Here is a 24,901-nt window from a genome sequence, read left to right as displayed (position 1 = left end):
GACCTAGCAAGGCGCCTTATTCAATTGATATTTATCTTGTGATGCATGTACCGTCAGACTGATGTTCACCAATTATGGATTAAAGTTAAGTATTCCAGAAGCTACGTACCTTTTTTGCTAGTCTCAAGACATTGTCCTGTTCCAGACCACACGCCATCCTGCGTGAGCTTTAAAGCGTGCCTTTCGGCTTCCCATCATAGTGGCTTGGATGACTTGCCAAGTCACAACATATGTAATACATTGCCTATAGTAACCTATAAATTACCTATGAAAACTAAAATGTCTATATGACAAAATACTTGAAGAAAAGACAGATCAATGATGAGCGCCCTCTGTTTGCTCAGCCGCCAGCGTTCGTAAGAACTTAACCAAAAGAGGGCTTTTCATATGTCATGATATGTCTCCCACAGAAAACGTTTATACAACACATTAATAGTCAATAAATGAAATTACATAGTCTGGTCATACAATCCATGAATAGGTAGGATTTATCAGTTACAGGAATAGAGCGACGAATGTATGGATGTGAGGCAAATGCATACTGTTATCAACATAAATCATCAAGCAAGGGGAGGTATAAAGTGATTATCGTAGTATGTTATCCGACAAAGCAAAGTAGGCGCTGGGCACAAAATCGCTTTGTCCATTCAGTACACTAGTGGGCTCATGCGTTGTGGCCTTGTAAATCTCCAACTCCTCCAACAAGTATATTACCATTGGCCAACAATGAGATATGGCAAGAACTTGGTATATTGAAGCAAATTGCAGTAGCCAACGGTTTCTCAGCAAATGCTGTTATGCTCCTGTACAATAGGATAAAAAAAACAGGCTTCCTGCATAATTTGGTGTGTTTCTGTAAAGGTTTTCTTGAGTTTCATGCAGACGTGATGCTCCTCTAACTCTTGTCATCTCGAAATTCACAAACTTTACCCCACAGTGTTCTCAGTAACTAACAGACATACAACAATAAAACTTGAGGCAGCTACACATTAAAAACACAGCCACGTGCAGGAATGCTAACTGCATTTTGCTCCAACACAGCATTGGCACAAAATTGCGAATGTTTGAACAGGCCTCGTAAGGTGTATTTTGTAATCAAAGTTCCATATAGGCAAGATGTGGTGGAAACTACATTCCCATTTCATCATACGTAATACACAGTATTACCTAGCCGATGATTCCTTGATGCCTCAGGACATGCCCTTCAACTGATTCCTTTGTTTAACAAAGTTGTGGCGTAAAGTTCTTTTATCGCCATTTAAGTTTAGCAACACTTCATTAGCTGTTTAATATACCTATCTAGTCTTCAGCATTCTTCTATAACATAAGTTTTCAAAACCTTGTATTCTCTTCTAGTCTAAACTGCTGAACACCCACTTTTCACTTCTATACAGGGCTACAATAAAGGCAAATACTTCCTAATACTTAATTTTATATTAGGTGTTAACAAAGTACTCTTTTTTTAGAAACACTTGTTTCTATTGCTAGTCTGCATATCCTCTCCACTTTGACCATCTTTTGTTATTTTTCTACCCAAACAGCAAAACATATTTACTGCTTTCAGTGTCTCATTTCCTAAGCTAGTACCCTCAGCACCACCTGTTTTAATTTTACTGTACAGTGTATGCCATTACCCATGCCTTACTTTCATCGATTTTCATTTTATAAACCTTTTTAAATATGCTCTCCATCTGTTTAACTGCCCTTCCATATCCTTTGCTGTCTCTGAGAAAACTACAATGTCATCAGCAAACCTCAAAGTTTTTATTTCACCTCTGTGAACCTAAGTACAAAAGGGTCCATTCTGCTCTGGCCTGATGCGACAACAGTGATTCTATATTCCAAATAAAAGACAGTCTCTGTTGCAATATGTATAGTATATTAAAGCATTTCACGCTCTTAGCGCATCATCAGATTAACCTAATAAGGCACTATAGGCTGCAATAGCCAGAATTAAAAGCCATAATGACAGTCACATTAGTCAACATTAAAACTGTGGAAAGAAACCAGTTGAAGCAAAAAAAAATGCAATTGTCAGCTGAAGATAATCACATTGTCCCTGCCTCAGTAGCCTTTTTATCAGCTACAGTATTTGTTTATTAGTGTGAAACAGGCCTATGAAACCTGGCATATCTACACTGCTTGCTACTGGTGCTCGGATTTTTATCTTCAGTTGACAATTACATTTTTCACTTCAGCCCTTTTTTTTTTCATGATTTTAGTATTGAGTAAGGTGACCATTGCCATGGCTTTTAATTTTGACTAACACGGTCTCTATTGCCTTTTTAAGTTAATCTGATGATGTGCTAAGATTAAAAAACATGTTATTAATCAATAAATATTAAACTGAGACTGTCTTTTATTTAGGATCTGTGAACTTTAACTGATTATCCAAATTTTTCTTTGGTTTCTTTTACTTCTTGCTTGTTTTACAGACTGAATAATGTTGGTGATAGGTTACAACCCTGTCTCACTCTCATTGCTTGTCTTTACGTCCTTTGGCTCTCATAACTGCAGTCTGCTTCTTGTACAAGTTGTAAATATTCCTGCACTCCCTGTATTGCTGTCTTCACAATTTCAAAGAGTGTATTCCAGTCACCTTGTCAAAAGCTTTCTCTAAATATTTAAACGCTATAAATGTAGGTTCGCCTCTTTTTGAACTGGTCTTTTGAGTTTCAGGGTCAGTATTAGCTCAAATGTTCCTACAGTTCCGTGGAGCACAAACTGATCTCGCCCAAGGTCCACTTCTACGAGTCTTTTCACTCTTTTGTAAATAGTTCGTGCGAGTACTTCCCTGGATTCCTAAATTTTTAGAAAGCTTGGTTTCATTTCCAAAAACTTTCACAGCAGTCCTAGAGAAATTCTCAGATACCTGAATTGGAAAAAGCTAAGGGAATATGTATTAGCCTAACAGAACATATATATTACAAAGGAGACCAACACAAATAGTTACAGATTTGTTTGAACCATAGTTGGCTGTCCTGGAAGTGCTGAAAAACTTTAGCAATGGACACTTGAAGATAGGCACTATCTATCCCGTAGAAGCCTACTTAAATAAGTCCCGAGAACCAGAATAAACTGAAGGATCTTGGAATATACCGTAGATCCTTATGATCCACTCTTTCAGGGACTGTCAAGACATGGGACTGATGACCTCACTGTGCTTTTTTCCTGTCTCTTGGGACTATGTGCAGGATGAGAGATTCATGATAAAGTGCAACCTAGGTAAGGGACCAATACCGTAGAGTACTCTTTGTAAAACCGAATTGGGATTCCATCTGTCCCTGGTGATTTATTTGTTTTCAAATCTTTCTGTTGTTTCTCTACACCAGGTATGCTTATTTTTATGTCGTCCATATAGGAGGCTGTCCGCTGCTGGTTGCTGAGTGGTCAGTGCGATGGACTGTCACACCTAACAGCCTGAGTTCGATTCCCAGCTGGGTTGGAGATTTTCTGGGTGTTGTGTTGTCCTTATCATTCTCATTTCATACTCATTGACACGCAAGTCGCCACATTGGCGTCAACTCGAAAGACTTGCACCAGCGAACGATATCATGGCAGGGGGCCGTAGCCACATGGCATTTCCATTTGTGGGAGTCTCTCCAATGGTCAAATTATAGTACGTTTGTATGGTTCTTCTGTGTGAACGATTTCTTGAATGCGAAATTTAAAACTTCGGCTTTCATTTTGCTATCCTCAACTGCCACACCAGACAGGTCAACAAGAGACTAAATGGAAGCCTTACCCCGCTTAGTGATTTTACATGTGACCAAAATTTTCTCGGGTTCTCTGCCAAGTCTTACTAAGGTGTGATAGTGTTAGTAGTCATGTGCTGCACGCATAGATCTTTTTACAGATGCACGAATCTCTACTAACCTTCATTTGTCATCATTTGTGCGTCCCCTTTTGAACCTAGAGTGGAACAGCCTCTGCTTCCTCAACATCCGCCAAATTTTGTTCCTAAACCGTGGTGGATCTTTTCCACCCTATCCTGTCTAGCAGTAACACTGTACTAGTCGTAAATTGAAGGGGAGGGGGGGGGGGGGGGGAGGTCGTCACTGGTGTCAGCTGCAGCGGTAATCCCCCTGCAATTTACATACAGTGTTTCACAGCTGTGGGATCCGTGTGATGTCTGTTCTTTTGGAGGAACAGACACCATGCATTCAAATAACTCTCCTAGCCTTCTTGACTGATTTATTATCTTTCATAATCACAGTTGCTACGGTGACATCACAATCACTAATCCCCGTTTGTGTACTGACACTGTCAGTAAGGTCCAGCCTTAGACAAGGTCTAAGATATTTGCAATGTGTGTGGCCTCTCAAGCTAGCTGGTCAAGGCAGCTTTCAAGAAATGTATTCAAAAGTACTTCGCATGACTGTCTGTCTGTACACCCTGCAATGAATCCGTAGACCTCCCAGTTTATACTCAGCAGGTTAAAGTTACCTGCAACTAATATTGCACGATCTGGTGTTTATGCACTATTGACTGTAGACTTTCTTTGAGTGACTCTTGAACTCTCACAGTGGAATCAGGTAGCCATAAAAACATGCAACAATTAACTTAGTTTCATTTACACCTGTAAACGTGACCAGATGGCTTCGCTGTCACACTCAACTTCAACCTCACTAGAGACAATGCTTTTGTCAGTTGTGATGAACACTCCCCTTCTACAACTCGCTAAATACCTCGGAGCTTTCCACTTCGGATTTCAGCCAGCTCTCGATCCCAAGAATAATGTGAGTGTGAGAACTTTCCTGGAGGACAGTAAATTCGGGAACTTTATTATGAATACTTAAACAGTATACTGATACAATTGTGATAGTCGAGGTGTGTTTATTCTGAACGCCATTTGACTTCCCCATGCTGTAAATCGACTGGCTAGTGTTCATTAGAGCAGCTCAAATGACCGCATAGCCTAAGAAACACTTATGTGCACCCCCAAGTACTCTGTTACTCAATTAGCTGCTCGATTTATGTAGTGCATCTCTGACCTACCAAAGAAAGTCCTACAAATCCCCACACAATAATGCAGGTCTAGAAATCTGCAGCCGAGACCGTCACAGAGTCGATGAACCGCGATGGTTGAGGCCCTCCGTTTGGCTCCTAACCAGAGAACCCTGATCAACTCTGGGAACAATGCTGCAAATTGCGATTTCTGCTCGCACCCTGGATGCGGGGCCAGCAGTCTTCACCATCTGCTCCAGCCGCTTGTACGAACTAAATATCGCCTCAGAAACAATGTGACAGGCATAGTCGGTGCCGATGTGAGCCACAACTAGCAGGCAACTGTACCCTGCGTGCTCGATAGCCACAGCGAAGCCACCTTCACGTCTCCGATGAGCCAACCTGGCAGACATACCGAGTGCACGTTGGCTTTCTTTTCAGTTCTGAACGCTATCTGCCTAAGAGGCTCCCTAACGCTCTTGACATTGGAGCTTCCGATAACCAGTACACTCTTCCACTGTTGTGCCTGCTCGGACCCTGCCGAAGGAGCAGCCACTTGTCCACTCGCAGGGTGAACGGGCGAGGCCAGGTGGCCAGTCTCCATATCGGCCCTCCACCTCGAGTGGTCCCACCAATACGGTTATGACCCATTAATCCTCTTTTCCTATTCCATCCCATTTGGTCTTCTATCAAACAGTAGATCAAAGTCTCTGTTTTGCTATATTATTATTTTGAAATAGTTTTAATTAGATTGGACAATGATGCTGACAATTTGTTTGTTACAGAAACACCAAAAATATAGCTGCTTAATGTCTGAGCAAAACGAGGATAATGGAATGTAGTCGAATTAAGTCAGGTGATGTTGAGGATATTAGATTAGAAAATGAGACACTTTAAGTAGTAAGGGAGTTTTGCTATTTGGGGAGCAAAATAACTGATGATGGTCGAAGTAGAGAGGATATCAAATGTAGACTGGCAATGGCAAGGAAAGCGTTTCTGAAGAAGAGAAATTTGTTAACATCGAGTATAGATTTAAGTGTCAGGAAGTCATTTCTGAAAGTATTTGTATGGAGTGTAGCCATGTATGGAAGTGAAACACGGACAATAAATAGTTTGGACAAGAAGAGAATAGAAGCTTTCGAAATGTGGTGCTACAGAAGAATGCTGAAGATTAGATGGGTAGATCACATAACTAATGAGGAAGTATTGAATAGGATTGGGGAGAAGAGAAGTTTGTGGCACAACTTGACCAGAAGAAGGGATTGGTTGGTAGGGCATGTTCTGAGACATCAAGGGATCACCAATTTAGTATTGGAGGGCAGCGTGGAGGGTAAAAATCGTAGGGGGAGACCAAGAGATGAATACACTAAGCAGATTCAGAAGGATGTAGGTTGCAGTAGGTACTGGGAGATGAAGAAGCTTGCACAGGATAGAGTAGCATGGAGAGCTGCATCAAACCAGTCTCAGGACTGAAGACCACAACAACAACAACAACAACAACAACAACAATGTCTGAGTACTGCTGTTCTGCCACAACTAGCAATAAACCTTTCCGCACTGAAACTTCAACTCGGCCAAATTTTCTGATGTGACTAAGTGATATAATACTGAACATCCCATATGAACCATAATCAACAGTACAATGTGCCACAACACAAGGAAGGAAGCATCCAATTTTCAACCAACTGCAGACTCTCTACTTGCTGCTGAAACTTGAGACTGCTGACTAGCTGCCACCTCAGCTAATTCAGAAGAATGGCAATGTCACAAGCAAAGAAAATGTTTTGCCACTCAGCACAGCTTTACCAACTGTGGTGCAGCCAGAAGAAGGAATTAACTCAATTAAAATTTTCTGAAGAACAACCAATATTTGTGATATGTGAGTATATAAGATGCTCACTATGTCATGAAACAAAAATGAGTACACATATCCAGTCATCAGAGGCCCTGCAGGCCACACGCTGCTTCCACAAACTGCCTCCATTTCCTTCCGTTTTGTGCTCGGCTCCTCCAAGTGCCTTCAGTCCCCGGGACTGCCAGGTGCTTGTCAGATTGCCCATTTGGCACTATCTCAGTGTTCCTGTGGGGTGTCTGGTGTTTGGTCCCCCTTGAGTGATTTCTTCACCTGTCTTTCTTCTGGCATATTCTCTCTCCTCCTCCATTCTCCTATATCGAAGACGGGTCCCCGTATCTTCCTCATTATTCTTCTTTCAAATATCGTTAGCTTTTCCTTATGTCGCTTAGTCAGGATCCGGGCTTCTGAGATGTACATGATGACTAGACATATCACTGTGTTATATATTCTCATCTTAGTGTTTACTGATATTGATTTTGAGCTGAACATTTTCCCTGAGGGAATGTATGCATTTCATTCTCATCACTAGTCTTTCCTCGACATTCATTTCTACGCTGTTGTTGCTGGTAAACCGAGATCCCAGGTATTTGAAGTGATAAACTCTTGAACTTAATGCCATCTGTCTCAAGAATTTTTTTCTGTTTTTGTATTCTTCCTAATTGCATGAACTCTGTATTGTCTTAATTCACCTTTAGCCCAGTCTTCTGTGCATAGTTGTCCATTTTCCGACACCCTTCCTTAAACTCATAGTTTGATTCGCCTAATGTAATGTGCTGTGAATACATAGAAAGAAAGATCCCTTATCATTTAGCTACAATATAGCAGGTCAGCAACTGGAAGCAGTTAATTCCATAAATTCTCTGGGAGTACGCATAAGGGGTGATTTAAAGTGGAATGAGCATATAAAGTTGATCGTCGGTAAAGCAAATGCCAGACTGAGATTCATTGGAAGAATCCTAAGGAAATACAATCCAAAACCAAAGGAAGTAGGTTATAGTACACTTGTTCGCCCACTGCTTGAATACTGCTCAGCAGTGTGGGATCCGTACCAGATAGGGTTGATAGAAGAGATAGAGAAGATCCAACGGAGAGCAGTGCGCTTCGTTACAGGATCATTTAGTAATTGCGAAAGCGTTACGGAGATGATAGATAAACTCCAGTGGAAGACTCTGCAGGAGAGACGCTCAGTAGCTCGGTACGGGCTTTAGTTGAAGTTTCGAGAACATACCTTTACTGAGGAGTCAAGCAGTATACTGCTCCCTCCAATGTGTATCTTGGGAAGAGACCATGAGGATAAAATCGGAGAGATTAGAGTCCACACAGATGCATACCGACAATCATTCTTTCCACGAACAATACGAGACTGGAATAGAAGGGAGAACTGATAGAGGTACTCAAGGTACCCTCCACCACACACTGTCAGGTGGCTTGTGGAGTATGGATGTAGATGTAGACGTAGATGTAGATGTAGATGTGACCCCTCGGAAATGCGCTGCTACCCTTGACCCATCCATACAAGTTTGCGCCATTCTCACTAAATTCTTGTTGAAACGTTGTATTTAAAAAAGGGATCTACTAATATTTTTTCCACAGTTCTGATGAGAAATTATCCTCATAGATGTGGAATAAGTCAAAAAGTCTGAACTAAATAGAGCCCTAAGGCACAACAGAGTAGTTGATGAGATGAGGAGTGCATTGGAGCTGGAACCAAAAGCCTTATATCCACTAGGTGTACACTATATTGCAACAGCGATCCTATATTGAGCATATACCAGTGACAACAGTGAGTTAAAGTTTCAGTATTACACGGGGTCTTGTATCTAGCAACATCACTTTTTCCGCATACTGAACTGAAAGAAGGCACCAGTTGATAGGACACACCCTGAAGTGTGAATGTATGGATATGTAAAAAACTGTGGAAGGAGACGTAGGTGGATCTACAGTAAACAGGTTCAAGTAGATGTAGTTTGCAGAAGCAGAGAGCCTTGCACAAGATAGACTACTGTGGAGAGTGCTGCATTAAAGCAGTCTTTGGACTGAACATTGTTACAAAAAGTGCAGTGCAAGTACTCCTAGTGTTTCTACTGTGGAAGTGTAACTCTATTTGTATATTGTGGAAATGTAAACAGGTAATTTATTTGGTTCCTTATGCTTCTTTTGTTCAACTTTTCAGTTAATGTGTAACTGCTCTTCTTCTTTCTGTACAGGAGTGTCTGCTAGAGGAAGAAACCACTTCTCCACATGACGCAACATACATGAAAAAAGAATCCGTAAGTAGTACAGACATACAAAAAATGCAATATATTTTAGTAATTGTGAGATATTTGTTGCTTGGTTGCATCATCAGGCAATAAACTCACAAACTGTCATGTGCAAGGAATAGCTGTTTGAAGTGACTCATAATGTTATGGGGAGAAATAAATGGTATGACATGTCAATTGCAACATTCTTTATAAAATGAACAACTTGCCAAGATATAAAACTATGTTTGATGAGCACTCAGTCAAAATACCTTCCTGTTGTAAATAGTACCTTACCAACAGTCTCGCAAGCATGCCACAGGATTCATCTTGTAGCTGTTTGGCAGTGATTTTCTAAATTTTTTCCTTATTCTTCCATCCGTTTATATTTATAACTGTTCTTACCGAACGAGGTAGCGCAGTGGTTATCACACTGGACTCGCATTCAGGACGACAGTTCAAACCCACATTCAGCCACACTGATTTAGGTTTTCCGTGATTTCCCTAAATCACTTTAGGCAACTGCCAGGATGGTTCCTTTGAAAGGGCACGGCTATCTTCCTTCCCCAGAATCAACCAACCAGTCTTTGTCACTGTTCTTCTGTGAGTTTTAATCAGCTGTTTATAAACACAATATGTCACACTGATTGTCTTTAATGTTCCACAACTGTCTGTTCACTTCTTCTCCGATGACAATAATTTTTGAAAGTAATAAATCAGTCTTCCTGTTATGTGAGATCAAATAGCCTGCTAGTCACTGTAGCTCCTCCAGATTTTAAGAATTCCAAAGGTACCTCACTCACTGTTGCTAAATTCTTTGAGCTCGAATCATTTTCTACTGCCACACTTCATTCACATTGCTGGTAACCTCCTCCTTCATCACAAACTTGCTCCTTTTCTGTCATCTGACTGTTATGAAGCTCTTCTTCATTGTGCAGACTCCCAAAGCATTTCTGCTATATCAGCCTTTTCTTCTGCCTGTTACATAAGCTACCCCTCTGCACTTCTTGAAATAATGCTTTCAATTTGTACCTCTGCAAAAGTGTGTATAACTACAGGCTTACAATTACTGAACTATATGAAATAAAATTGTCCTAACTTCTGAACAGTTTGCATTAGGACGTTCAAAATGTACAGTTGTCTGTGAGGCATGATGGGAATTAGTATGCCCATGTGCATGTGCCTTTAACAATGAAGTCCACTTTCATTTGGATGGGTTTGTGAATAAGCAAAACTGGCACATTTGTGGGTCTTGAGAATCCGCATTTCACAATCAAGAAGTCTCTTCTCCCTCAAAGGGTGACCGTGGTGTGCAGTGTCCAGTCACAGAATGATCGGTGTGATATTCCTTGATGGCACATTGACTACCGAACGCTATGTGAAGGTTTTGGAAGACTATTTCATCCACATTATCCAAAGTGACCCTGATTTTGACAAGATGTGGTTTGTGCAAGATGGAGCTCGACCCCATCAAAGATGAACAGTGTTTGATGTCCTGGAGGAGGACTTTGCAGACTGCATTCTGGCTCTGGGTTACCCAGAGGCTGCTGGGATGAGCATCAATTGGTTTCCATGTTCTCCAGATCTGAACACATGCAACTCCTTTTTTGTGGGGTATATTAAAGACATGGTGTACAGTAATAACCCCAAAACCATTGCGGAGCTGAAAACAGCGACCCAAGAGGTCCTCAATAGCATCGATCTTCTGGAACTTCAGGAGGTCATGCAGAATTTCGCTATTTGTCTGCACCACATCATCACCAATGGTGGCAGGCATATCGACCATGTCATTCCTAAATCCGGATATCTGTAGTGATGTTTACATGTTGAATAAAGTGTGTGCACGCTGAGTTTGTAACTAATTTACTTTTTTTCATGTAGTTCAATAATTGCCATCCTGGATCTTGTACACAGTGCTATTTATTTAACAAATTCTTTACGTGTATAACTCCTCCTGCTTTTGCTTCTTTGCAGTCCCTGTTAAATTAATTTTTAGGCATCTGGTAATTGTGGGTTTTTATATCAACATCTCTCTCCTTTTTATCAATCAGGGAGTTGGAGTGTTCTTCAATGTTTTATTTCATTCATTCGTTACTGAACTGCCCACAATGATAGGGTAGAGGGAGGGATGTTCGCCAGGTAGGGAAGTTTGCCATATTTGCCTTTCTATTGCAACAGATCTATTAGCACTCACTGCCATCTATTGGCGATCATGAGAAAAACTGCTTCAAAGCATGCCCATTCTATGCTGGCATCAGGTGGTAGCACAGAAAATTACGTATTGTCCTCACAATCAGTAGTGGAACACATTTCGTGAGAAGATGTACACTGAGATAGGGGACATTTTTTTCATCTCCACCATTTGAGATCCCTTTTAGCTACCGTTTATAAATACATTGTTATTTTGACTGCTAAAGTGTGTAAATATGTGCTGCGAGTGAAATGACAAAGAATTAATTTTAAGTTACTTAAAAATGCTGTGATATATTATTGCGTACTAAAGCGTGCTTCTGGAGGGAATTTCGCCATAAACTACACTCGTGAACAATAAAAGAGATTATTGTAGAAGAGCTACTGTGGGGTCACCGCTAGACACCACACTTGCTAGGTGGTAGCCTTTAAATCGGCCGCGGTCCGGTAGTATGTGTCGGACCCGCGTGTCGCCACTGTCAGTGATTGCAGACCGAGCGCCGCCACATGGCAGGTCTAGAGAGACTCCCTAGCACTCGCCCCAGTTGTACAGCCGAATTTGCTAGCGATGGTTCACTGACAAATTACGCTCTCATTTGCCGAGACGATAGTTAGCATAGCCTTCAGCTACGTCATTTGCTACGACCTAGCAAGGCGCCATTATCATTTGCTATTTATCTTGTGATGTATGTACCGTCAGACTGATGTTCACCAATTATGGATTAAAGTTAAGTATTCCAGAAGCTACGTACTTTTTTTACTAGACTCAACTCCTTTAACTGTTCCAGACCTCACGCCAGCCTGCGTGAGCTTAAACGCGTGCCTTTCGGCTATCTCATAGTGGCTTGGCTGTCTTGCCAAGTCACAACAGCTACTTTATGTAATATTTTAAGAATGTTTTCCTTTAATTGACCTCTTAATTAATGTTTATTGATATTCATTGATTTTAATGTTGACAATAATTTTGGGGGAAATTCGAAGTTCATTTCATATTCTGTTACACTGTTTAAAATTAGCCACATTGGCATTCTCTATTGACTTTCCAGGCAATGTGGTTAGACAATCGAAAGGTCTGTACAGTAAATGGAAAGAAGGGGATTTAAAAAGTGCTGTTACAGCTGTTCGCAATGGGCAATCTGTGTATGCTGCCGCTGAATTGTGTGGGATTCCGAGGACAACTCTTGAAGACCACGTAAAACATGCTGGTAGCAGATCACCAAGAAAGATGTTCGGTAGGCCACCAACTCTTTCACTGGATCAAGAAAATGAACTTGTTAGCTGCATCATCAGACTCCCGTCTGTGGGATTTGGGATTACAAAAGAAAAACTACAGATGATAATACTTGAATATCGGGCAAAGAAAAATATCCCAAACATGTTTAGAAATGACCATGCAGGGAAATTTTGCTTTCAAGGATTTCGTACACACCACCCTGAAATAGTTTTCAGAAAAGGAGAAAGTTTAAGTTACAGAAGATTGATGCGTTTTAACGCTGAAAGAGTATCCTAGGTTTATAATTTTCTGGCAAAAGTTAATGATGCCATGAATCTTTCATGTACCCAACAGCTGATGTACAATATGGATGAAACAGGATTGCAACTCACTCTTAATCCACAGGAGAAAATGTTAGATTTGAAAGGTTCAAAGCATGTTCACGTGGCTACACACAGGGAAAAGGGAGAAACTGTGACAGTCTTGGCTTATGTCAATGCCACTGGAACAATTTTCATCCCACTAATAATTCTATATAAGGGAAAGAACAGGAAGGATATTTGGGGTGATGGGTTGCCACCAGGTTTGATATTTGGAATGACACCTAAAGGTTACATCACTGTCAATTCATTCTGCAGATTCATGGAACATTTTAAGCGCCACAGTGTGCCAGGAAAAGCATTGCTCATTCTGGATGGACACAAAAACCAATTGGACGAAGCAGTCTTGAATATAGGTGAATGAACCAACCTCGAAATTCTCTGTCTGCCTGCTCATTGCTCTCATGAACTGCAACCCCTGGATAAAAGTTTATTGCGAGCACTCAAAGTTTATTGGAACAAAGCTGTAGACAACTTTAGACGGCAATACCCTGGACACCCTGTGTCGAAGATCTATTTTCCTACAATATTTACAGAGGCTTGGTTGAAGACGGCAGTCCCAAGCAATACTATTTCCGGTTTTAAGGCAATCGGGATTCACACTTTTAATCCGGAAGCCATATCAAAGGAAGCTTTTGCACCAAGCACTGTCTCAGATAATCCAGTTCCTCTCGAACAGGGTTCTGCAAGCACATCTCAAATTGACCTGGTGAGCAACGACATTCACAATGTTTCTTTTCATGACCTGATGTCAACTCCTAATATCCAGAGGAAAAGGATAGCAAATTCGATGAATTCGTCGGCAGTTTTGGTCGCTAGGAAGCTCTTCTCTTCCAGTGAAGATGGAAATAATTCCACGACAAATGCAGATAGCAGTAGCAATGAACAAGCAAGGATGTCGGAACCTGTTCAAAGAAAAAGTAGACAGAGCAAAAACAGAGAGCTGCAGCCTGAGTGCAGCAGAGTAACACTGAATCCCAAGAAACATAAATGTGCCACATCTTCTACCTGCAAAGACTGTGGAGAACATTACTACAATCCAAAAGCAAGACAAGTGGAGTGGTACCAGTGTGTAAGTTGCCAGAAATGGTTTCACAAAGACTGTGACAATCAGTCTGTGAAGAAGTGTGGCTTTTGTACTGTTTGTAATGACTTGGACCCTGATACAGATTAACATGGACAGAAATGTCACAAAAATGATCTAAAATTGTATTTGTATGTCCCGTAGAATTTTCAAGTTTTTTTGTAAACAGCAGAATTTAAAGAAAGCAAAATTTGATTTCAGGCGAAATTCACTCTCTGGGAGGGAAGTTCGCCAGTTGGGTACATTGTATGGAAAAAAATTTCCTATCATTTAATACATCACTTTCAATAATTAATGAAGTTTTTATTCATATATAGAAATAAACTTATCATATTAAAAATATTTCACTATGTTTTCACGAATGAAAACAATTTAAAATATTGTTTTGTAAATTGGTGGCAAACATCACTCCCTGTACCGTATTAGACACATTGGTAACCCATATAAAGGAACACTGAAATGAAATGCTGTGTTGTGAAGGCCTCCCGGCGGGTAGACCTGATCGCCTGGTGCAAGTCTTTCGAGGTGACGCCGCTTCGGCGACTTGCGCGTCGATGAGGATGAAATGATGATGATGATGATGATGATGATGATGATGATGAAGGCAACACAAACACCCAGTCCCTGATCAGAGAAAATCTCCAACCCAGCTGGGAATCGAACCCAGGCCCCGTGGCATGACAAGCCAGCAAGCTGTCAACTCGGCTACAGTGGCAGACACTAAAGGAACATTTGAACGCAGAGTTTAGTATTTCTGCTTTTCCTCTGCTGCTCTGTTTCATTCAGTTCTTGTCTCGTTCATGAGTGTCTAATCACTAACTTGGGTAACTGTAATGGCCTTTACATGCAACCAGGATTTCTTTCCGATTTGAGAGATCTTCTGATAATATTCTGCTACGGTAGTCGTCGAATGTTTCTCACATTACCCGCTTGACAGCTAAACAGCATCATTCAATCTGTATACCTCTCTTTTGCTTACATCCTCTATAGTTACTTGTGTGCCAAGCTGGGTTCTAACCATCACGAACTGTTCTATTAGGTACATACCTGTCGAGTGCATGGTCAGATATTCTTGTAAACCTGAGCCACAGTTCTTTTACATGCTGCTCTCCATTATTGAAATACAACACTACTACCTCTTTATCTAGTTTGCCCACACATAAATCCTTCCATTTGTTTTAATTGCCCATTTTGCTTTGGCAATCATTGTTGCTAAGACTACCACATGGTCATTGATACCATTTTCTAGGTGACGTTCTCAAAGAGGTCAGGTCTGTTTGTTGTAAATCTGTTTGCGTCATGAGTGGGTTTCCCAACCGTGTGTTTTAGGTACTTTTCAGAGAATGGTAACGTTTCACTGGACATCTAGTCATGCCGACCTTTATAAAATTATAAATATTACAAATGAGTGTTGGAAGAGTAATCTCCTCTGATGATGACAGTATAACTGTGAAGCTTCTTTTCTAGGAAATTGAGATTTTCTGTAAAGTTTTTGGTTACGTTTGGGGATGAGTCTGGTGCTCCAAAGGAGGACAGAAGGATCGGACTAAGCTTTTGCACACCCTTAGTACTGAGTCTTGCCCAAACGATCTCACGTACAGACTGAATTTCTGTCTCAGTGGGTTTGAGTTTCTTGACCACTGTGATAAGTACACCACCTCCATTTTCCATTAGCGAATCCTTTTGATATACACTTAAATTTCCCACAAAAATTTCAGTGCTCTGAATTTTCAGATTTCAACTGGCTGGCTGTATCTAGAATTATCATTATCTAGACTAGATGGAGGCTCACGGAATCAAAACATGTCTTATGTGCACACCGTGCACACTCAGACGCCTGGCTAGCACCCTCCAATGTGTAGTGCCCACCTGAGCCATTTAGGGCGGGGCCAGGCAAGGCGTGCCAAAACTTCACGTGTGGAACATGTGCGATCCGAGGCCTTCCTGTGTCGGCTTTTCTCGGTCATTCTCAAAAATACAAGGAATAGCGCAACATTTCATTTAGTCTTGCGGCATTTTTCGGTCGGCATAACTCTGTGTTCAGCAGAATCGTGGTGTCGGCTCTGTTTGCCCTTTGCTGTTTGTTCGTGGTATGAAGGACATTCACAGTTCCGGCAGCTGTTTGTACAAAAAGAGGCAGTCTAGCCATCTATCGTAAACCTTTAAAATGAATGGGAATGACAGAAGAAAGGGATGAGAATTCTCAATTCGCATAAGTGACAGGTGCTGTATATTTGCTATGAGATGACATTACAATACATACAGCAAAAATTTAAAGATTTAGTTATTAATGAAAAAGCGAAAAATTACAAAGATCGCCATGCGGGATACATTGTTCTGTACACCGTAAAGCACTTGTTGCTAAATTTGCAGGCCTAGAGCAATAAATAAATAAGTGGTATGAATAGTAATATTTCTGAAGTAGCATGCATTATTCTATTGTAAATTGCAACATTTCAGTGGAAATGAATGAAGAGTGTGGAGATTTCCTATATTACGGGAAAGTATGTCGATTGAGTCGAGGGCATTCCTGGAACGATTTTTCGATTTAAAAGTCACTATTGTTGAATTTATGGAGGAAAAACGAGAGCGGGAACAAGAATTAGAATATCCTATATGGATTGCAGACTTTACATTTTAAGTGGACTTTGAGTGCACACTGTCTGCAGTAAAACATTGCAAACTAACTTCTTTCTGATTTGATGGGGATGCGTTTAAAAAGATAATTGCATTGTAGAAGGGACACATTTCTGCAAAGACAGTCCAGTACCTAATCTCACTAGCCTGTAAGCGAATACGAAGTTTCAAGAATTCACTGTGGCCTTGAGAGTATTACAGGGATTGTTCTGCAAAGGTTTCAGGACACTGCCAATCTTACATCTGAATTAGAGTTGTTTTCGAGACCTTTTGCTATTTCATTTGAAAGTGCCATTGTGCACGTGCAGATTACCTGACTGACCTGCAATGTAATTAAAGTTTTACTGACAAATTTTCTTAAGTTAAAACTGTCCAGGACGCCTACATTGCTTTCCCCAGGGAGAGTTTCCAGGTCTCCACAATGTGATTGTGAAAGGTTTGCAATGTTTCTATCGACATATTTGTGTGAAAGATGTTTGTAGGGTTCCATACCTCAATCTGTAAAAATGGAAGCTTTATATGATCGCTTTGTTGTCTGTCTCTGAAAAACTTTTTTTTCTTTTTTCAGGAACGATTAGAGGTATCAATTTGAAATTTATGTTGCATACTGAAGTGTACAGTTACTCGGTGGTGTAAGAAATTGAAGCTTCTTAGTGAATTCGATCAAAAGACATGGCCATTTGTGTCACATTTTTTGATACTCACAAACTTACATGTCGAAACCTGTGGGGTACTTCCTAGAATCGTGCAATTAGTAAGAAGCAAGGTTTGCGGTACAACCAAAGAAAAAACCCAAAAAACTGTAAATCTGTAATTATATCACTTGAAAATTTATTTTTATTCTTTGCTATCTTACACTCTGTCTATTCGTCTGTTTGTTAAGACCCCTCTTTCTCAGGAACGGGTAGATGAACCAAATTTATGTCACATACTATGGTCTGTAGACCCTTGGTGGTGTATTAAATGTAAGCTCCTAAACCAGTACAACCAAAAGATATGGTCATTTATGCCACACATGTTGACACTCTCAAACTCTCTCATCGAAACCTTTAGGGTACTTCACGTTGGCCTGGAATCACGAAATTTGACAAGAAGCAAGGAATCACAGTACAAGTGTAAGTCATGACTACATGGCAGCTTGTGTGCAGCTGTTCGTATGCTGACATTTTTTACTAGATGAAAATTATATTAAGTCTTCAGCGACGCAAAAATACTTAAATAATACTCAAAATTTATTCTGTTTGTGATGTATGTTGTATGTGAAATATAAAACCAGGTTGTATGCAATGCAGTTGTACTGCCATTGAAATACAGTGCATTCGCAGTTTTCCCCTCTTCCGCCTCATCACACTTGGGTAGTGTGGTGTGGTATGATGTGATGGTGGGGGAAACGTGCAGCGAGGCTGAGTGCTTCGACACTCGTGCCTGGGCACAGCCTGCGAGCTGAAATCTTGGCTGCTCCTGATTTAGGGAAACTCTACAGTTCTCAACCCTATGGGGCAAATCTATTAAGTTGTGGCCTAGATTACCAAATAACCTTACACTTGACTCAAATCCAGGGGTATGATGAGTTACTGGGCAATGCTGCAGATTTTGAGCTTTGTAGGAACTCTACGAGCCGGGCTAGTCTTCTCGATCTATCCTGCCAGTCACTGGAATGATCCAGATAAGATTTTGGAGCCCAAGTGACATGCTGTTTGTTCCAACATGTATCCAGTCAGTAGCCTTTTTATACGAAGTGTATTAACCTTAACCTGGATTTTGAGTGACCTATTTACGGTTTTTTAACATTATGGAGTTATTGTAATTTATTTACTTTGATTTTTAATAGCGAGTGAATGTTTGATATGTATGTGAAGTATATTATGAGACAATTAAATGGCTTGTGCTGTGTAGGTGTACAGAAAAATTCTTAAATTTCTCATTCTTTCCCCCACTCCCCTATTTCATAGAGTAGAGATATTTGTGCAAGACAGAAATTTTTATGTATAATGTTGTTAAGTTTGATTTAACCAACATTAATCATCATCTTCCATCCATGATTAGGCCTCAAACCTGTTCCAGTTTTATGAGTCACACCATTACTTGTATGGTCAACCTGCAGAGGTTTTCCCAAGGAGATGGTATGGTATTATTTTGGGTTGCATGACTTTCTCTATCCTTTCTTCACATTGCTGCCAATATGAATTATCAGCTGAGGCACGGTGTAGTGCTTGCTTCACTTTGTTCCAGCCATGCATTATTCGGCACATTATGTTGGAGATGACATCCTCTGGTGTTTCTTGCAAGTGACATTTCAGCTGTCTGGATAGACACTGTTTTATCAATTTTACAGATGTTCCATGTTTCATTGACTTACAGGAGCAACTGATCTGTAGTTATCACCACCACCACCACCACCACCACCACCACCACCACCATCATCATTATCATTATTGTTATTAATGTCCTTAATCCTTTCAGGAGCTCCAAAATGACGTGGAGTCGACAAGCTATGGCAGTGAACCAGAGAGGTATTGTACAACAATTCATTTTAGTTATTTTTAATTTTGTGTATTATTGTTTTTGTATCCAGATTCTTGTACAGGCAGTGCGCCATGAATGCTACAAAAATTCCCCCTTTTTCTTGCTTTCTTTCTTATATTTGTTAATTTACCCTCATGTCAGCACCTTTTGAATTATTTCTGATGGCGAACAGTTTATTCCTTGCGAATTTTCAGTGTACCAGTGTAACAAGTTGTGTAAAATTAAGCTTAACTCTCTCTGTTACTGGATATGATTTTTCGCAATTATATTATAAATGCAAGTGCTATCCAGGAAGTAACGTATGTTGGACTGTTAATAAAATAGTGGAACTGCGGAACAAAATTTATTGGAAAAACTTAAAAACTACCAGTACCACTTTGTATTTCTTGCATGTAGTCACCATTGAGATTTGAGTTTACCAGATACGTTAGCAAGTTACCAAATTCCCTCTGCATGATATTCTGCTGTCAGAGACTGCAGTCTCTCTCTGATGGTATCTTGAAGTTGTTTTTCTGAGTCAAAGTGTGTGGAGCCAAGCCGCTTTCCCTTGTGCATGAAAAGACGGAATTTACTAGGAACCAAGACTGTTCTGTAGAGAGGGTGTTCAAAAAGTGCCATTTGAACTAATTCATGTAATTCTTGTGTTCAGTGGGCAGTGTGGGGCATTGCATTTTGTGTAAAAGTCACCTAGAGTCAAGAGTTGGTGCTTGCTTTGAATTTAGGGTCATTTATTTAAATGTCACTGATTGCATATCAGTTTGATCTCAGTTCAGTAAGAGAACCCAGTTTGCGAACTCGTTCTGTTGTATAACACTAAACTTGCATCAACTGAATGATATCAGCGGAATTAGTGCGAGATGTGCACGGCAACACCACTAAATTTGGTATCGACTCGGTTATCGCATTTCGACTGCAGATGTTAATTGTAGATAGTAGGTACACAGTATTTATAATTTGTAAGTTCCTGGTGGTATAGATGGAGGAAAATAAGTGGAAGAAACTTCTTAGACTTCTTCAGGAAACTGATCTACAGCCCAAAAACATTGAAACAGTCAGATATCTGTATGAAGTTGTCAGATATCTGTAAATCAAATGAAGAGAAACAATATACACACATCAAAACAAGTATTGCATCAGCCCGGTTTCCAGAACTCCTGAAGATAGACGTCGAGTGTGGATATTGTATCACAGGCACAGTCCCTTTGACTGTTCAGAGATGCCACTAAACCTGAGCAGCGCCTGTTATACGGAGGGCGTCCAACAGCCATCCAGTTCCAGTTATTCCACAGGAAGGAGGTTCACGTCTCGTGTTGTCTGTTGTTCAATCATGCCTAGACGACGGTCAGTACTGCGGTTTGATCATGTGCACATTGTTACTTTGTGGCAGGAAGGGTTGTCAACAAGGGAAGTGTCCAGGCGTCTCGGAGTGAACCAAAGTGATGTTCTTCGGACATGGAGGAGATACAGAGAGACAGGAACTGTCGATGACGTGCCTCTCTCCGGCCGCCCAAGGGCTACTACTGCTGTGGATGACCACTACCTACGGATTATGGCCCAGAGGAACCCTGACAGCAACGCCATCATGTTGAATAATGCTTTTTGTGCAGCCACAGAACGTCGTGTTGTGACTCAAACTGTGCGCAATAGGCTGCATGATGCCCAACTTCACCCCTGACATCCGTGGTGAGGTCCATCTTTGCAACAACCACACCATACAGTGCGGTACAGATGGGCCCAGCAACATGCCAAATGAACCACTCAAGACTGGCATCACGTTCTCTTCACTGATGAGTATTGCATATGCCTTCAACCAGACAACGGTCAGAGACGTATTTGGAGGCAACCCGGTCAGGCTGAACACCTTAGACACATTGTCCAGCGAGTGCAGCAAGATGGAGGTTCCCTGATGTTTTGGGGTGGCATTATATGGGGCTGATGTACACTGCTGGTGGTCACAGAAGGCGCCGTAACGGCTGTACGATACGTGAATGCCATCCTCCGACCGATAGTGCAACCATATTGGCAGCATATTGGCGAGGCATTCGTCTTTCGTGGACGAGAATTCGCGCCCCCATCTTGCATATCTTGTCAATGACTTCCTTCAGGATAACGACATCGCTCGACTAGAGTGGCCAGCATGTTCTCTAGACATGAACCCTATCGAACATGCCTGGGATGGATTGAAAAGGGCTCTTTATGGATGAGGTGACGCACCAAGGGATGTACGCCGAATCACCATTGAGGAGTGGGACAATCTGATCCATCAGTGTCTTGATGAACTTGTGGATAGTATGCCACGACGGATACAGGCATGCATCAGTGGAAGACGACGTGCTACTGGGTACTAGAGGTACCGGTGTGTACAGCAGTCTGGACCACCACCTCTGAAATTCTCGCTGTATGGTGGTACAACATGCAATGTGTGGTATTCATGAGCAATAAAAAGGGCGGAAATGATGTTTATGTCGATCTCTAGTCCAGTTTTCTGTACAGGTTTCGGAGCTCTCGGGAAAGAGGCGATGCAAAACTTTTTTTTTACACGAACGGCTGCGCGGCGTACTTCGTACACGCGTGAAGAGTAGCTGTCTTGGCCTTACCAAGAGAAACGTGTATGAGTAAAAGCGTAGTTTAATCTTAGTTTAATTAAACTACGTTAAAATAAACTTATATGAGCGAAATCACTGTTTGAGTAAACAATTATAAAATAAATTTTCATTATATCACCCTGATACCGCGTTCAAGTGTTACGTCACAGTAGTGACACACTCGATGCGATATACAGTGCAGTTGCATCAAATCACGGCCAACCGGTTATCCGATTGCTGATTATCTGTAGACAACTGCCTATTTGTGGGTTTGTGCCTCTGGCTCGGCACCTGAGTCGTCGTCTTGCACGGACCTGTATAACCGATACCACAGGGAATACATCGTTTGGCAGCTGACAATTCGAAATCATGTAGTGTTGGCCATCATGTGGTGTGGTGAGTTTGGCTGCAAACACGAACTTAGACGACAGGATTTCAGAAGCTGCAGTATGGGGGAAGTCTTTCTTTGATGGCTCACCCGAGGATGACTGGCAGATGGCAAGTCAAAATATCGTGGAGTGTAGCAAACGATAACTGACTGCACGCCAAAAACTTATTTGAATATGCATATGAATTTTGAATTTTGCTCCCTTCTTCTGAGGTGCATTGACTGGCTGCAAAACCTACGCTACATTGCCAATGAATCTATCACAACAGTTAACTTCACCCGTGACAGATTTGCAGTTTCTTCAGATTGTGTGGAGGGAGCACGCTACCAGTGGCTTGTACAAGTGGTTGTTGGGCGAAATTTCCTTTTCTGCTGGCCAAAAAATCTAAATATTGCACAGATTGACTTTTCTTTAGATTGCATTTCAGTCTGCGTTCTGTGATGTGCCGATTACAAATGTGAAGATTGTGCAGATGTTCGTATTAAATAGCACTTATAACAACTATAACATCAAAATAATTTCAACACGCAGGAGTATTGCGGACCAGTTGTTCTTCATAGCGCTGAAAAATGGTGGGGGTGTTGCAAATTCCAAGGGGTAAACTGTGATACTGACATTCGCTGAATGGCGTGTTTAAAACTTAAACCTGTTGCGACTCCCAGATGCAATGGAAGCTGTGTATATGTGCCTGAAGGATGACCTTGATAAAACATTCGCCACTTGTCCTTGAGGGCGAGGGCTCAGAAATGTATCTACATACATATAAGTATTTACTTCATTGAAAGTCCTCAGAAAGTGTGAAGGTGGTGCTTGCCTTGAGAACAATTACTGATGAAAATGCCCAGGAGCCTGCTGAACCGGTGTGACGAGGTTTCCTTCCCGTGGAGCTCAAGTACCGCCCCGGCTGTGTCATAGCGGGTGTGAGGTATAGCTTGGCACTGACAAAATGGGCAAATATACACTACTGGCCATTAAAATTGCTACACCACGAAGATGACGTGCTCTAGACGCGAAATTTAACCGACAGGAAGAAGATGCTGCGATATGCAAATGACTGGCTTTTCAGAGCATTCACACAAGGTTGGCGCCGGTGGGGACACCTACAACGTGTTGACATGAGGAAAGTTTCCAACCGATTTCTCATACACAAACAGCAGTTGACCGGCGTTGCCTGGTGAAACGTTGTTGTGATGCCTCGTGTAAGGAAGAGAAATGCGTACCATTACGTTTCCGACTTTGATAAAGGTCAGTTTGTAGCGTATCGCGATTGCGGTTTATCGTATGGCAACATTGCTGCTTGCGTTGATCGAGATCCAATGACTGTTAGCACAATATGGAATCGGTGGGTTCAGGAGGGTAATACGGAACGCCGTGCTGGACCCCAACGGCCTCGTATCACTGGCAGTCGAAATGACACGCATCTTATCCGTATGGCTGTAACGGATCGTGCAGCCACGTCTCGATCCCTGAGTCAACAGATGGGGACGCTTGCAAGACGACAACCATCTGCGCGAACAGTTCGACGACGTTTGCACCAGCACGGACTATCAGCTCGGAGACCACTGCTGCGGTTACCCTTGACGCTGTATCACAGACATGAGCGCCTCCGATGGTGTATTCAATGACGAACTTGGGTGCACAAATGGCAAAACGTCATTTTTTTGGATGAATCCAGGTTCTGTTTACACCATCATGATGATCGTATCTGTGTTTGGCGACATCGCGGTGAACGCACATTGGAAGCGTGCATTCGTCATCGCCATACTGGCGTATCACCCGGCGTGATGGTATGGGGTGCCATTGGTTACACGTCTCGGTCACCTCTTGTTCGCATTGACGGCACTTTGAACACTGGACGTTTCATTTCAGATGTCTTACGACCCGAGGCGCTACCCTTCATTCGATCCCTGCGAAACCCTACATTTCAGCAGGATAATCTACATCTACATTGATACTCCGCAAGCCACCCAACGGTGTGTGGCGGAGGGCACTTTACGTGCCACTGTCATTACCTCCCTTTCCTGTTCCAGTCGCGTATGGTTCGCGGGAAGAACGACTGTCTGAAAGCCTCCGTGCGCGCTCTAATCTCTCTAATTTTACATTCGTGATCTCCTCGGGAAGTATAAGTAGGGGGAAGCAATATATTCGATACCTCATCCAGAAACGCACCCTCTCGAAACCTGGCGAGCAAGCTACACCGCGATGCAGAGCGCCTCTCTTGCAGAGTCTGCCACTTGAGTTTATTAAACATCTCCGTAACGCTATCACGGTTACCAAATAACCCAGTGACGAAACGCGCCGCTCTTCTTTGGATCTTCTCTATCTCCTCCGTCAACCCGACCTGGTACGGATCCCACACTGATGAGCAATACTCAAGTATAGGTCGAACGAGTGCACGACCGCATGTTGCAGGTCCTGTACCGGCCTTTCTGGATACAGAAAATGTTCGACTGCTGGCCTGGCCAGCACATTCTCCAGATCTGTCACCAAATGAAAACGTCTGATCAATGGTGACCGAGCACCTGGCTTGACACAATACGCCAGTCACTACTCTTGATGAACTGTGGTATCGTGTTGAAGCTGCATGGGCAGCTGTACCTGTACACCCTATCCAAGCTCTGATTGACTGAATGCCCAGGCGTATCAAGGCCGTTATTACGGCCAGAGGTGGTTGTTCTGGATACTGATTACTCAGGATCTATGCACACAGATTGCGTGAAAATGTAATCACATGTCAGTTCTAGTATATTGTATTTGTCCAATGAATACCCGTTTATCATCTGCATTTCTTCTTGGTGTAGCAATTTTAATGGCCAGTAGTGTAGTTTATTAGACGTGAATCTGAGACTGTCTGT

The 24,901-nt window shown here is 41.8% G+C and overlaps 1 protein-coding gene across 5 annotated transcripts in view; it reads left to right on the top strand.

Annotated features, from left to right (window-relative positions):
- LOC124717226 (zinc finger protein 271-like) overlaps positions 1 to 24,901 on the top strand; it is a 131,172-nt gene that overhangs the window by 42,983 nt on the left and 63,288 nt on the right. For all 5 annotated transcript variants that reach the window (XM_047244017.1, XM_047244018.1, XM_047244019.1 and 2 more), the window contains exons 4-5: positions 9,010 to 9,072; positions 19,010 to 19,059. In XM_047244017.1, the coding sequence (XP_047099973.1) occupies positions 9,010 to 9,072; positions 19,010 to 19,059 (113 nt within the window). The remainder of the gene's footprint in view (positions 1 to 9,009; positions 9,073 to 19,009; positions 19,060 to 24,901) is intronic.

The sequence above is a fragment of the Schistocerca piceifrons genome, chromosome 9 (assembly GCF_021461385.2).
Source record: "Schistocerca piceifrons isolate TAMUIC-IGC-003096 chromosome 9, iqSchPice1.1, whole genome shotgun sequence".
NCBI classification, from domain to species: Eukaryota; Metazoa; Arthropoda; class Insecta; order Orthoptera; family Acrididae; genus Schistocerca; species Schistocerca piceifrons.
Note: the sequence above shows the minus strand (reverse complement) of the source record. Positions and strands in the feature narration are given on the sequence as shown.